The sequence below is a fragment of the Jaculus jaculus genome, chromosome 14 (genome assembly GCF_020740685.1).
Source record: "Jaculus jaculus isolate mJacJac1 chromosome 14, mJacJac1.mat.Y.cur, whole genome shotgun sequence".
NCBI lineage: Eukaryota > Metazoa > Chordata > Mammalia > Rodentia > Dipodidae > Jaculus > Jaculus jaculus.
The window spans coordinates 10,414,357-10,428,890 of NC_059115.1; the positions used below are offsets into that span (position 1 = coordinate 10,414,357).

Below are 14,534 nucleotides of genomic sequence, written 5' to 3' on the forward strand. Positions count from 1 at the left end.
CCAGTCCTGGCACATATTTTTAAATAGTCTCTTAATTATGAAATTGTCTGCTGACCAATTCCAAATATTTTAAGATGCAAGTATCAAAAGACAATAGTGGGCTTGTAGAGATTATTTACTGGTTAAAGATGCTTTCTTGAAAGCCTGGTGTCCTGGGTTTGACTACTTAGTAACCACATAAAGCGAGATGCACAAATTTGTATGTGTATTTGGTCTTCATTTTCAGGGCCAAGGGGTCCTGATACAGCTCTGTCTTTCTTGCAACCTAATAAATAGCTTTAAAAAGACAGCAATGATAAATTATGTAATTTTGATAGTTTAATGATTAGTAATGGTGTTGAGTGAAAAGTGGCTTCAATTAGGTTGGCATACATGATTTGTAATGATTTTTCCAAATATTTTTCATTTGTTTGCAAGGAGAGAAAGAGAGAGAGAAGGAGAGAAAGGAGAGAGATGGATAAAGAGAATGTGCAGGCCAGGACCTTCCACCACTACAAACCAACTGCATTTGTTTGAGCAATCTTTTATATCTACCTTTAATTGGGCATTGGGAAATTGAGGTGCCTTAACTAATGAACCATCTCTTTAGAGCTGAAGTGTTACCCTTTAAAACTAGAAAGCCATTTCTTTTGTATAAAACTTTTCTAAATTATAACAAATGAAATAAATATAGCTAGTTTTATATTTACTACCTGACAGGACAAAAATATCTGAGACATTAATTTCTTTTTTTTTTTTTAGGGGGTTGGAAAGAGCTTTAATCTCAAGGCTTTATGTTACAGTCCTGCTCCAGATGCCTCTTCATAGCATGCATCACACTTTCCTTCACACTTGAAGGGTAAAATCTGGAGAGTTCACCACATTTGGGTGTTGTTATTTTTAGAATAATTTTATTCTTCTATAAGAAGTATCTCTGAATTCAAACAGAAATGTCAATGAAGGTTATATTCATTGTACAATTTTCCTCTACAAAGTGAAATCCAACATGATGTACTGATGGTTCAAGAACATTCATTTTTCACTAGCACTTGAGGTTGTTTTCAAATTGGTTATAATTTCAAATTGGTTTCAAAGTGGTTGTAAGAAGTCTTTCATAAAAGCATTCATGATGGGATGATAAAATTTCATTTCTGGGATAGTCTTTTCTTTTCTGAGCTAGGGTCTTTCTCTAGCCCAGGCTGACCTGGAATTCATTATGCAGTCTCAAAGTGGCCTTGATTTACAGCGATCCTCCTACCTCTGCCTCCTGAGGCGTGTGCCACCATAACCGGTTATAGTCTTCTTATTTATTTTGAGGTAGGGTCTCACGTTAGCCCAGGCTGACCTGGAATTCACTATGTAGTCTCAGGGTAGCCTCGAACTCATGGCAATCCTCCTACCTCTGCCTCCCAAGTACTGGGATTAAAGGCGTGTGCCCCCACGCCTGGCTTTTAGTCTTTTTACTTTTAACTTTTGTCTTTAAGACTTGCTTTCTTCTTGCTATTCTGGCCAGTGACTTTTTTCTGTTTAGCTTGCTGTAAGAAATATTTTGGAGTTGTACTAATACTCTCTCTTTCCAATGGCTTCTTTATCATTTTTTTTCTTTTGTTTGCTTAGTAGCTTCTGGAAGCCTTTTATGTATCCAGGTATAGGACATCCAGCCTGCTGTATAACATTGGCGACACTTCTTAATAATGGCTTATCATCTTCAGTGAAAAATGTAACAGCTTTTCCCTTATGCCCAGCTCTTCCAGTTCGACCTATCCTGTGGATATATTCCACTGAGCTGGTTGGAAAGTCATAATTGATTACCAAGTTCACACCTTTAAAATCAATCCCTCTGGCAAGCAAGGCTGTACAAATAAGAACCCAGATTTTTCCTGCTCTGAAGCTGTGGACTGTGTTATCTCTCTGTTGCTGTGTTCTTTCTGCATGAATAACATCTACATTGATACTTTCATATATGAGCTCATGAAAAAGTTCTTTAGCTCTTTCAATGGACTGAACAAATACAAGAACAGGAGGGTTAAATCCCTTTTAACAAGCTCTCGCATGGCCAGCAGTTTTCCAGTCTCAGACCCCACAAAGAGAAGCTCCTGTCCTACGGTCTCTACTGCAGAATTTCTTGCTCCAATGGACACAGTAATGACACTGTCCAGGTTGAGTTTGAGCCATTGTTCAACATCATAGGCGAAAGTTGCACTGAACATAGCTCTTCTGACCTTGGGGGATGTGCAGGCCAGGAAAATGAAAGCCAGCTGTTCTCTAAATCCAGTTTTGCCATCTTCAAACAGTTTGTCTGATTCATCTGCCACTAGCCATTCAACACTTGTCAGGTCTATTCCTGGTGGATCTTGCTTTAGTAAATATATAAGTCGATTTGGAGTAGTCACAAGAATATCAAACTTCTTAGATGACGTAGGCCCAAATTTCTTGGCTGCCACGGCTGCTTTGTGGATCATATGTATCCTAAATCCTGTCCCCTCAGAGATTTTAGTTAATTCTCGGTGAATCTGGCTGGCAAGCTCTCATGTTGGGGATATGATTAGGGCTCTAAAGCCTTTATTTGTAGGCTGTTTCAGCTGCATTAAAATGGGAATACCAAAAGCCAAAGATCCCGTAGGAGCAGAAGCAAGAAGTTCCCAATTGTGCAACATAACTGGAATGGCTTGCATTTGGATTGGTGTAGGCATTTAAAAGCCTGCATCTAGAATGTTCTTCAGTAGTCGAGAATTGATTTTATATTCCTAGTCAAGTTGCTGAAATGTAGTAATTGGGTCAGGAAGATCAGTGCCTTGGACATGAATTTTGTGTTTGTTCCAGAAGAAGTTTAACTTTTCCTTTCTGAGATGTTCCAACTTTTCTGAAGTAAGTTTTTTTTTTCTTCTTTAGATTTTTTATCTTCAATCTTTGCTTCTACAGATGACATCCACTGTATAGCAGTACCTTCTTGAAATGTAATTTCTGGAATATCTGAAGTTGTCTTCTTCCTCTTTTTCTTTCTGGGCTCTTTACTCCTTTCAGCTGGGCTTGGTTCTTTCTTCTCTTCATTGGGGAGCTTCTGATGTGTTTGTAGTGTTCCATGCTCACCCAAGACAGACTTCTTGTTTCCAAAGAAGTCCAAGCCCTGCAGCACCTCTGAAGAATCAAAGTCATACATCCTTTTTCCTACCTGGAATCGAGCTGCATCTGTGGAGAAGCGTTTCACGTCGAACTTTGCCCCCGCTCTTAAACGGCGAAACAGGTCGTGGACGTCCCAAGACATTAATTTCTACCAAGCATTGAAAAGGGTCGAATTATTTGAGCAGCCAAGGCCCTTAGAAACCAAAGCTGCAGAGATGGAAACAGTTTACCCTCGCTATGTCAGACTAAGTCTGCGGGTTGGTGAGAAACCTCACTAGGATCTTTGCACTGGGAATCTTTAAGAGTCTGCTTTTATGTATGAAATTGAATTCTTGTTACTGTTCCTGTCCTCATTGATGACAGAAACCCTGTCACTGTGCCAACTGGAACATGTGGTTCCAGGATAGAAATGAATTCTTTTGTCAGCCCTGTAATGTGTGGACAGAAAATCCAGGACACTGAATCCAGCCTCCTATGCACTATGGGAATGGCTCCTAGAAGTCACTTAAATCTGCCAGTTATTCTCGTATCTTTTTCAATAGAATGTTAGAGGAACCCAGCAGAAGAAGAAGAGAAACTGAACTCTGAAACACAATCACACACATTTTTGTCACTGAGACAACTCCCTGCTCCTTGTTTCTCTAAAGGAAGTCACAGTGAATCCCTTCAAAGAGCTTCAAAAAGGAAATTCCAGGGCCAGGCATTCTCTTTCCTCCTGGGTGCCTGCAAGGGGTGAGCTCACACCTGTGGTTAGATCCTTTTCTCCATGTGCCTTTGTCTCTAAGAATGTGACCATATCTGAGAGCAGCTCTCACCCAGCTCCACTGCACTGTCCTACTGTCTGAGGCTGGGGAAGTGGGGATAAGAAACTGACCTGCAATCCGAGTGTGGTGGTGCACTCCTTTAATCCCAGCACTCGTTGGTAGAGGTAGGAGGAGGATCAACGAGAGTTCAAGGCCACCCTGAGACTACATTGTTAATTCCAGGTCAGCCTGGGCAAGGGTGAGACCCTAACTCAATAACCAAAAAAAAAAAAAAAAAAAAAAAAAAAAGATAGCAAGAAAGAAACTCACTTGCTAATGCGTTTGTGAAATATGGTATGTTATCCAGGGGTCAGAGAGAGAGCAATCCCACGCATATCAAGGAAGAACTCAGTATCTCAGGGTGAGACTTTCATATACTGAGAACTAATCTCCCCTGTGATCAAGGTGATCATGTCACAGGAGACTGTGATGACAGTGTCTGTTTAGGGAGATGACATCAGTCCTGAAAAACACTTCTTCCAGTCACTAACTAGAAGAAACTTCTGTGTCATGAACTCCTGTAGAGGGTTGGGATTTTCTCCTGGAGTGTTAGCATCACAGAATGTGTCCAAGGAAGGGCAGAGTTCAGAGATTGGGTTCTGATTAAGGGGAGTGTGGTTGAAAGGAAGCTGTGACTTGACTTTGTGTTCCCCAGGAGTCGGATTCCCACAGTACACTGAATGTACAAACTGCAAATTGCCCGGACCACAGATACACATGAACTTTTGACCAATAGCTTATATTACAGCAAGCAAAAAATTCCTTGCTGAGTATGGTGGCACAAGTATTTATTCCAAGCACTTGGAAGGCAGACTTAGGAGGATTGCTGTGAGTTTGAGGACACTCTGAAACAGCAGAGTGATTTTCACTCTGGGATAGAGTGAGAAATAATAAATACCTAAGTAGATTCCTATAATTTTTTTATGAATATGGAAAGCACTTATTTTTTAATTTAAAATACTTTATTTTGATTTATTTATTAGAGATGAAAGGCAAAGGGATAAAGAGAGAGGGAGAGAAAATGGCCTGTAGCCACTGCCAAGGATCTCTAGATGCATGTGCCACCTTACACATCTGGCTTATGAGTCCTGGGGAATTGAACCAAGGTCCTTTGCTTTGCAGGCAAGTGCTTTAACTGATAAGCCATCGATCCAGCCCTGTCTGTACTTTTGAATTTTTTATTTTTTATTAACAACTCCCATGATTATAAAAAATACCCCTTGGCAAAACCTCCCTCACCCCGCTTTCCCCTTTAAAGTACATTCTCCATCATATTACCTACTCATTTCAATCAGTCTCTCTTTTATTTTTGTCATGATCTTTTCCTCCTATTCTTATGGTCTTGTGTAGGTAGTATCAGGCACTGTTAGGTCATGTATATTCAGGCCATTTTGTGTCTGGGAGGAGCATGTGTAAGGAGTCCTACCCTTCCTTTGGCTCTTACATTTTTTTCGGCCACTTCTTCTGCATTAGACCCTGAGCCTTGAAAGTTGTGATAGAGATATTGCAGTACTGCACACTCCAGATACTTCTTTCCAGCACCATGATGCTTTCAGAGTCATCCCAAGGTCAATGCTGTCTGAAAAGAGAAGATTCTCCACCAAAAGTGACATTAGCATTAATATAAGGGTATGAGCATCAAGAGAAGTGCTTACTGGGCAGTTTGATAAACATAGTTTATACATTTAGGCAGATAGCAGCAGATATTATACCCCTAGGGCTCATGGCTACACTTGTTTTAAGTTTTCTGCAACAGGGATGTATTCCCTCCCATGGAGCAGGCCTCCAGGGAAGGAACTTATTTTGAGTCATTGGTATGTGATGGTCGACACAATTGTCCTAACTAAGCACAAAGTTCCTGTGTCTGAACAGATCCTCTTCCCCTTGCACTGTTTAGGCTGATTAAAAAAAAAAATTGTTTTGTTACTTTTCTTTATTTATTTGAGAGCGACAGAAGAGTGAGAAATTGGGGGAAGGAGAGAGAGAGAGAGAAAAAGGGAGAGAGAGAGAATGGGCGTGCCAGGGCCTCCAGCCACTGCAAATGAACTCCAGACGCATGCGCCCCCTTGTGCATCTGGCTAACGTGGATCCTGGAGAAATGAGCCTTGTACCAGGATCCTTAGGCTTCACAGGCAAGTGCTTAATTGCTAAGACATCTCTCCAGCCCAAGCTGTGTTTTTTATTTATTTATTTATTTATTTATTTATTTATTTATTTATTTATTTATTTTTTTGTGATGTAGGGCCTCACTCTAGCCCTGGGTGACTTTGAAATCACTCTTTAGTGTCAGAGTGGCCTCAAACTCACAGTGATCCTCCTACCTCTGCCTCCCGAGTACTGGGACTAAAGGCATTGCCACCATGGCCTGCTTAGACTCATTTTTTTTTTTTATAAGGAAATTTGTGGTACCTTTTCTTGTATTTATATTCTCTTCTTCCTTCTACCTATATAGTGGCATACAGATCTCTAATGGTTGAAACAATCTACTTGGGTCAGTGAGGATCACATTGTGATTATCCAAGGCCTTAGGCAGGGCCAGTGCCTATGTCCCTAATCTCCCATTCTGATTCTAAGGCCTTGTTCTGACATCTTTTTTTGGGGGGGGGTGAGGTAGGATCTCACTCTGGCCCAGGCTAACCTAGAATTCACTATGGAGTCTCAGGGTGGCCTTGAACTCATGGCGATCCTTCGAACTCTGCCTCCCGAGTGCTGGGATTAAGGCGTGCACCACCATCTCTGGCTTTTCTGACTTCTAATTGACTCTTACTCAACACTATATCAGAAGTTGAAGTCAGATGTATGCTCCAGAGACTGTCTTGGCACCAGAGACATTCCCCACTTTCCTGCCACCAGAGGAAGTCCCAACCTGCTCCTGTGTCTCTGGAACACACCTGTACCTGTGCAGACTAGCATGGGTTACAGCAGGTTCAGCTCTTCAGAGTCCCCATCGGATTCACTTCTGTTCTGTTGGCCTGTCGACATCTGAAGTGACCTCTCCACCAAGGACTCACTTCTGCCTGAGAGGTCATTATCATAAATCAGATTATTCAGCAACAATTCTTTAATTTAATTTTTTTTTTTTTACTTTTATTTACTTGTAAGAAAAGTGAGATAGAGAAGAGTGACAGAGGGAAAGGATGGGCAGCATAAGGACCCAGGTTCAATTACTGAGTACATACATAAGCCAGATGAACAGAGAGGTGCATGCATTTGGAGTTCTTCTGCAGTGGATAGAGGCCCTGGCCTTCAATTCCCCTCCCCCCTATCTCTCTTTACTTCTTTATCTCTCTCTTTAAAAAAATAAATAAATAGTAATCAGTGTTTTTAAATAAGTATTGAACCAGACAATTCCACTCACCTCTGAAGTGTGGGTTCTCCATGACCACGTTCCATACAAGAGCACTCAGGCGCTCTTCACAGTCCTGCTGGTCTGGGAGACACACCAGCGTGAAGGCTGTCTTCCTGTCCTTAGGAAGTGATTGTACAAGGACGCACTTGTAACAAGCATCTCTTCCTCATGGAGCTTTTCCAGAACCTTCACCCTGGGAACATCAAAACATTTACATTTTCCGTGTTCTTAGTTCTATCTTAGTCCCTGTTTCCTGTTTTCATGTGGTTGTTGTTTTCTGGTCCTTAGTTGTACTCCTCCTCCCCAGCCTCCCTCTCCAGGTTTCAATGTCCGAACACCAGACCAGGATTGCCAAAACCTCAACCAAGCAGTGCTTGGTCTATCCAGAGCGTTGTGACGTCATTCCTGAATCTTTACTTTCAATTCTTGTAGCCAGGCAATGGTAAGGTCTGTTTCTAGTTACCATAGGAACAGGCAATAACCTGTGGGAGGAGCTTCAGAAGGACAGAACTTCAGAAGGGGCAAGGAAATCCTAAATCCAGCAATAAGACAAGGTCTCCCTCTCAGGAAGGCACTCAAAACAGCCCTGGAACCTACTTTCCAAGATTCAGGACGCCTTTATGACTGAACACTGTGGGATCCTGATGGACCTCTCCCTGAGAGTCATCCACAGACATGGACTTGTGGAGGTTTCAAGTTTCACTTTTCCTGAGTTGTGATGGTGATTGCGTCATTGTCTCGTCATCCCAGGTCACTTTACTGCCAGGTGTGACACTTATCCTGATTCCACAGAAGAGGCTGTATTAGAGAAATCCAGATCTTGGGTGGAGAAGGACACCTGGTGGATGAGTCATCCTGATATGGAAAGCAATATGGGAGTTCCATAAGTCCTTCAAAGTGTGGAGCCACTAGAAGGAGTATGTGGTCTTGAATGATAGGGTTTCCTAATGCGTGTAACATATTTTTATTTGATTGAGAGAAAAAAGGAGAAACAGAGGGAAGGAGGGAGGGAGGAAGGGAGAGAGAGAGAGATGGAGAGGAGAGGAGAGGAGAGAGAGAGAGACAGAGAAGGAGAGATAGAGAGAGAGGGAGAGAAAATGACCATGCAAGGGCCTCCAGGCACTGCAAACAAACTCCAGACATGTGTGTTCCCTTGTGAGTTTGGCTTACATGGGTCCTGGAGAATTGAACCTAGGTACTTTGACTTTGCAGACAAATTCCTTACCTGCTAGGTTTTCCTGCAATTTCCACTTGACACATTTAAAACATCTTCCCTTCTGTTGAAGACTCCACACAGGATTACAGGGTCATTAGAGGGAAAAGCACTAGTTTTAGAGAATTAACAGCTTCACAATTTGGGGTAATAGTAATCTTTTTTCCTCACCGTTTTATCCTTTTGAATGTTGGTTTTTCCTTCTGTGTTTGAGATCATAGTTTGTATAGATACATCATGTGCTGGTACCATCTTTTCCCTTCTCCCAGCCCCCATTCCACTGAGCGCCCTCCTCAGTGGGATTGCTGGTATTCACCATGGGGTCCCTGCTACTGGAGAAGGTTATATACACCTTTTTAAAGTGCATTTTATTTATTTATTTGTAGGACATAGAACAAAGACAGAGAGAGAGAGAGAGAGACAGAGAGAGAGATTCCAGGATCTATAGTCATTGCAAACTAACTGCAGATGCATGTACCACTTTGTGCATCTGGGTTAATATGGGTACTAGGGAATTAAATCCAAGTTATTAGGCTTCACAGGAGAGTGTCGTAACTGCTGAGACATCTCTCTAGCGTCAAGGATCTGCATTTCTAAAGGTCATGAAAAAATGAAGCTCCTTGAGGCATCTGTCTCATTGCAATTTTAATTGCATCTCCAAAGATATCTTGTCAATATAAAGTGCCATATTTATGGACCCCAGGGATGAGGGGAGTGGGCAGTTTTCAGATCAATACTCTGTGTGTAAGTCTGGCATGTGTATCTCATGGAGTTACATTTATCCTCAGTGTAAAGCATGGTGATCCCATTGCAAGTTCACAAAACACCTTACCTGATTTTGTATTTGAGTCAAAATTAAATTGTTTTCACAATCTTACTAACTTTACAGTCCCCAAAAATATCATCTGAAATATCTAGATCAGGGCCAGGGAGAAAGCTTAGTGGTTAAGGAGCTGACTGGCAAAGACAAAGCTCCCAGGTTCAGTGCCCCAGTGCCCACATAAAGCAGGATGCACAAGCTGGCACATCCATCAGGAGTTTGTTTGCATTGGCTAGTGGCCCTGAAGCTCACATTTTCTCTCTTTACCTCCCCTTTCTCTCTCTCAAATAAATAACTAAAATATCTAAATTATGTATGATAAGGTTCTAGAATAAGCTATTCTGAAGCACATTTGTCTATCTGTATATTTCTGGAACTCCTTATGTGCTCTCAAAAACAAAGTGGGTGAGAAGCCTAGGACTAATGGCTGTTTGTTAAACTATATGTTGCAGAAAGAAACTATTACCTTAATAGTATCAGCAGACATTCTCCTCAAAATAGAAAATCACAAACCAATATTCTAATGAGTATATGTGTATTAATTCTCAATGATATATTTCAGGCTCCATTTTTAAATGTTTCAACCATAGAAATGGAAGCAGAAGACCTCCAGGGTTCACACTCAGTCCACCTCATTGCAGTTCATATGCTCCTGGTCCTTCATTGATCTTTGTCTATAAAAAATTGGATGGTCTTGATGAGGAAGACACCCAAGGTTGGACCATGGCCACCACATGAAGGTGCAAAACAAACAGACACACACAGAAAGACACACACACACACACCTTAAAGAGTATTTTCTGATAAAGTTACACAGGATTGGTTTAACCTACACAAATCAATAAAAGTAACAGGACACATAAAAGCATGCAAAGACAAAAATGTGATCATCCTAATTGTTACAAAGAGCTCTTTCTTCAAAAACCAATACTCATTAACTTTGAAAGCACTGATGTACGTGGGATAGAAGCAATCCATCTCAACACATCAGTATCATATATGACCAAGATGATAAACATGGGCAGCAGAATGGCAAAATAAAAAAAAGCCCAAAGAATTGGAAGCATTCATATGCACAAATATCCAACTGTTGAGGAAGAAATCAGAGAACCAACCTCACAATGACCTCAAGAAATGAAATGACTTACAGTATGTCTAACCAAGGAACTAGGGACATGTGCAATGAAAACATAAAAGAAAATCTCAAGAAAGAAATTGAAGAATGAAACTAGATGGAAATATCACATGCTCATGTATTGGGAGAATTAATATTGTGAAACTGACTATCTTACCAAAACAAACTAAGGGTTCAACACAATTATCAAAACTTCAATGCAATTTTTCATATGACTAAATGATGCTCACAAATCTTTTGGAAGCATAAAAGATAGTAATGTATTCTGTGCATAAAGAATGATTCTTGTGCTGGAGAGGTGGCGTAGTGGTAAAGCACTTCCCTGTGTAGCTTAAATTCACCAGTTCAATGCTTGATTCCCCAGAACCCAAGTTAGCCAGATGCTTAAGGGGGAACATGTGTCTGGAGTTAGTTTGCAGTGGTTGGATGCATTGGCATGCCCATTCATTCTCTTTCTCTCCCTCTCTCTCTCTCTCTCTCTCACACACACACACACACACACACACACACACACACACACACACACACACATTCTCTGACTCCTTATGTCTGTCGCTCTTAAATAAATAAATAAAATTAAACAAACAAAATTTTAAAAATGTTTTAGAAAAAGAATGCTTTTGGAGATATCACCATACCTGATTTCGACGTATTTTACAGCATTGACCTTATAAGCTTTTATTCTACATTTTGTGAATATTATTAATTGTTTTACACCATTGTTCATCCTTTTTTATGTTAATGATTGGAAATTATGCACTCTAGTTTTACATTACTGTATTGTAATAGATTAGTGTATCGCTAGTCCGTTGTACATTAAATTAGTTATATATATTTCAGAATGCTATGTTTGTCAAGATTCACTACAGTATGTACATATATGGTTTACAGGGCTATTAGATAGGCTTACACATTAAGGGATAGATGGTGAAAAGTGTCTACACAGTGGAGTTGCTGAGAACCCAGTTGATGCTCAGTTCATAGAGTAAGATCTCTCAGCAGTCTCAAGCTAGTGTTGGAGGCCAGATTTGTGGATAGTCACTGCTCTTCATTGCACATTGGAAGCCTGGATGAGCTGGATTCTGGTGTTGACAAGGGATGGGTTAGCAGCAGCAACATCAAAATAAGTGCTCTTACAGGCAAGCAAGCAGTACTGATTTTCCCTCGGATATATTTATTACTGGTCTGTCCCCAGACGTTGGTGCCTGGGGGAGGATCTTCTCTCCCCTAAGCTATTGCATCCTGGAAATGCCATCACAGACCTGCCCAGAGTGATGCACATTAATTTCTCCCAGACTCAATCAGGTGGACAATGAGATTGACCATCACACCACTCTACGTGAATTTCAAGATCAATTCGTTATTCCATCATAACATTTTCCTTATAATATTGACAATTGTACATTTATTGCTTGCTCTTTGGTGGGACAAATTACTTGAATAGATGAAACATCAGGAAATAAAATCTTGATTTAGATTTGAATTTATAGAGGAAAGAATTTTCTTTGTGGCTACAGAGTAGCCTTTTTAATGTGAGTGAGGGGAGAGAGAGAGAGAGAGAGAGAGAGAGAGAGAGAGAGAGAGAGAGAGAGAGAATTGGCGCACCAGGGTCTTCAGCTACCACAACCGAGTTCAGACACATGCTGCTCTTTGTGCACGTGGGCAACTTGGGTGCTTCTATCCCCTTGTGTGTCTGGCTTATGTGGGATCTGGAGAGTCAAACAGGAATCCTTAGATTTTGCAGGCAAGTGCCTTAACCATAATGCCATCTCTCCAGCCTGAAGATAGAGTTTTTAATGTTAGAGAACGAAAAAAAACATGGCATTATTATGAGGAAACTGACCATAGTCATATAATTCAGGAAGAAGAGGGAAAGAGAGAGAGAGGAAGAAAGGAAAAAAAGGGAAGGGAAGGGGAGGTGGTTATGACAGCTCATTTAGCCCCATCACACACTTCTCCCTGGCATGTTTCATGGCGGTTGTTCTGCAACTTTCCTCGATCACATCATAATCTCTAAATTGGGAATGTGGACATACGAGTATATAGGGAATATTTCCTTTAGATTAAAACCACCATCGTTTTAATATACGTTTCTTTACTGGTTTCTGAATGTTTTTTTATCTGGATGATTATATGAGCATGACAAAATAATTTTGCCATACCCAAATAGTACATATTTAAACCTGAGTCATTAATACTTCAGAAACATAATTCATGGCAAACTCCCCATATCATAGAAAGCCCATAAATTGCCAGAAAATTTTACTTCCCTGGTCACTCTGACTCTAGCCCATCATTGTTTTTGGCTCCTTTTATCTGAATGAATTTGACACATAATTTCCCCTTTCTTCCCTTGAATGATGGCCAAACTAGTGGAAGTTGAACAGTGCTTAACCTTTGCCAAAACAAGAGATGTTGGGCTGAAAATTCCAAAGTAATTGTTCAAAAATACACATAGCACAGTGTTTAAATTTCCTTAGTACTGCAACATTTTCCACGAAAACAATCAATACCAATCACATGTGCAATTGCACACTGCTTTTATTATTGCCTGGTGCGAGGAACATATGAGAATGATGTTAGGGGTATATTCTGGAGACAATCGGTGATTAACATGAGTGGTTCATTAGGAAAACAGGACAGCCTGGAAGAATGGCACAGACAAGTAATATCCCTTTTAGAGTTCCACTATCTGAGGGCCATGTGTGGTTTCATATGAACAAGTACAGCAGAAGTTAGAAACCTTGGTGTACTGCTGAGGAGCAGGAAGGGGCAGAAGGCTGGGAAGCATGCAGACATTGCAACACTGGCATTGACCAGCCACCTAGTTGTTACACCAAAGAAAGGGTAACATAAAACTAAGATGGCAGAGATCATATATAAGAACACAAAGCTGCTCACCAGGGCAAGGATACTCTGGGTGGCCCTGGCCTCAGGTGATGACCGAGGAGCCAGGGAGCTGTGAATGTGTTGAACCCTCTGCTTGTGCTTTGTGAGCATAAGGACCATGGAGCCACTGGCCCACATCATGATTCCCAAACACACAACATCAATGGAGGCAAATAGGATTGCATTGAATATCCTTGTTAGACTATGGATATCTGCAATAGCACAGTATACAACATCTCTAAATCCTGTGCTATTTTTTGTCCCCAAGATGTCTGTCACAATCACAGGAATACTGGCATTTATTAGCAGTTGCAGGGTCCAGCACAGACCCAAGGAGGAATCAATGATCTTGGGAGCTCTGAACTTGAGCTGTCCCCACTTGGAGTTGCTGGGGCTGATTGTGATGACCTGAAAGACACTCAAGAGTGATGTGGAACCAAGGGATACTCCTCTGGCCACTCTGTGGAAATAAAAGATGAGTTTACACAGAATATCATCTAGAAAATAACTCATACCAAAGGCAGCCATTGTCTGGGGGATTCCTTTAAAGAGAAGAACCATGAAGTTGGCCCAGGTCAGGTGCTTGACAATCAGATCTGTGGGCTTCCCCCGTCTCCCCGAAAAGTCAGTGAGAATGAAGTAGCCAAGGCAGGCGCAGTTCCCTAGTATTCCCAGTGCCGTCTGTGACAGAAACATGATCCCCATGGTCAGGTTTATGGGGGACATCTGTCACCTTCCCGTAGTGTCTCTCAGCATCAGAGGCACAGGACCCTTCACTGACAAGCAGGGCTACTTCCTGTATGACATGTACAATATTACATCCACCTGTAACCATAACTTCAATTAATCAGTGATAGTAAATTTACCGTTTTTCATAAGTTTCATAGTATTTCCTAATTTTTCAGATGTAGGTAGATATTAGTCATGGTAATTCCATGAAACATAAACCATATATTTTTCTTGTCAAGAGGTTTTCATCATCCTTTACAAATAACATCTGCCTTTAATTTAACAATAACTTATCCACAGTTTCAAATTGAGAGAGTTATCCTGGGTGAAAATATGAGTCAGGTTTTCTAGAGCCACTATAGGAAAACAGTGCAGATTTGCTAGAATTCAAGTGTCTGCAGTAAATGAAATAATGACCCTTAGAATATAGGATAGAAGATTTTTTTTCTTGGTAAATACTAGTTATTTCCAACTATGCACTTTCCACCTTTTTT

The 14,534-nt window shown here is 40.9% G+C and overlaps 1 protein-coding gene and 1 pseudogene across 1 annotated transcript; both read right to left on the minus strand.

The window, feature by feature from the left end:
• Window positions 1-1,359: 1,359 nt before the first annotated feature.
• LOC101612845 lies at window positions 1,360-3,206 on the minus strand (annotated as a pseudogene).
• A 3,615-nt stretch (window positions 3,207-6,821) lies between these two features.
• Window positions 6,822-14,037, minus strand: LOC101612551 (vomeronasal type-1 receptor 4-like). Its single transcript, XM_045133296.1, has 3 exons — window positions 13,150-14,037; window positions 7,264-7,372; window positions 6,822-6,922 (listed from the first exon to the last, which is right to left on the minus strand). Exons 1-3 carry the CDS (start codon window positions 14,035-14,037, stop codon window positions 6,822-6,824), a joined length of 1,098 nt encoding a protein of 365 aa, XP_044989231.1.
• Window positions 14,038-14,534: the final 497 nt, after the last annotated feature.

What these genes read in the sequence shown, in the direction of transcription:
- LOC101612551 (XM_045133296.1), bottom strand. Translation starts at nt 14,037, where the DNA reads ATGTCCCCCATAAACCTGACCATGGGGATCATGTTTCTGTCACAGACG. An exon ending in CAAGGTTTCTAACTTCTGCT is followed by an intron (nt 7,373 to 13,149) that starts GTACTTGTTCAT and finishes TCACTTCCTAAG; the next exon opens with GACAGGAAGACAGCCTTCAC. An exon ending in GGAGAACCCACACTTCAGAG is followed by an intron (nt 6,923 to 7,263) that starts GTGAGTGGAATT and finishes ATGACCTCTCAG; the next exon opens with GCAGAAGTGAGTCCTTGGTG.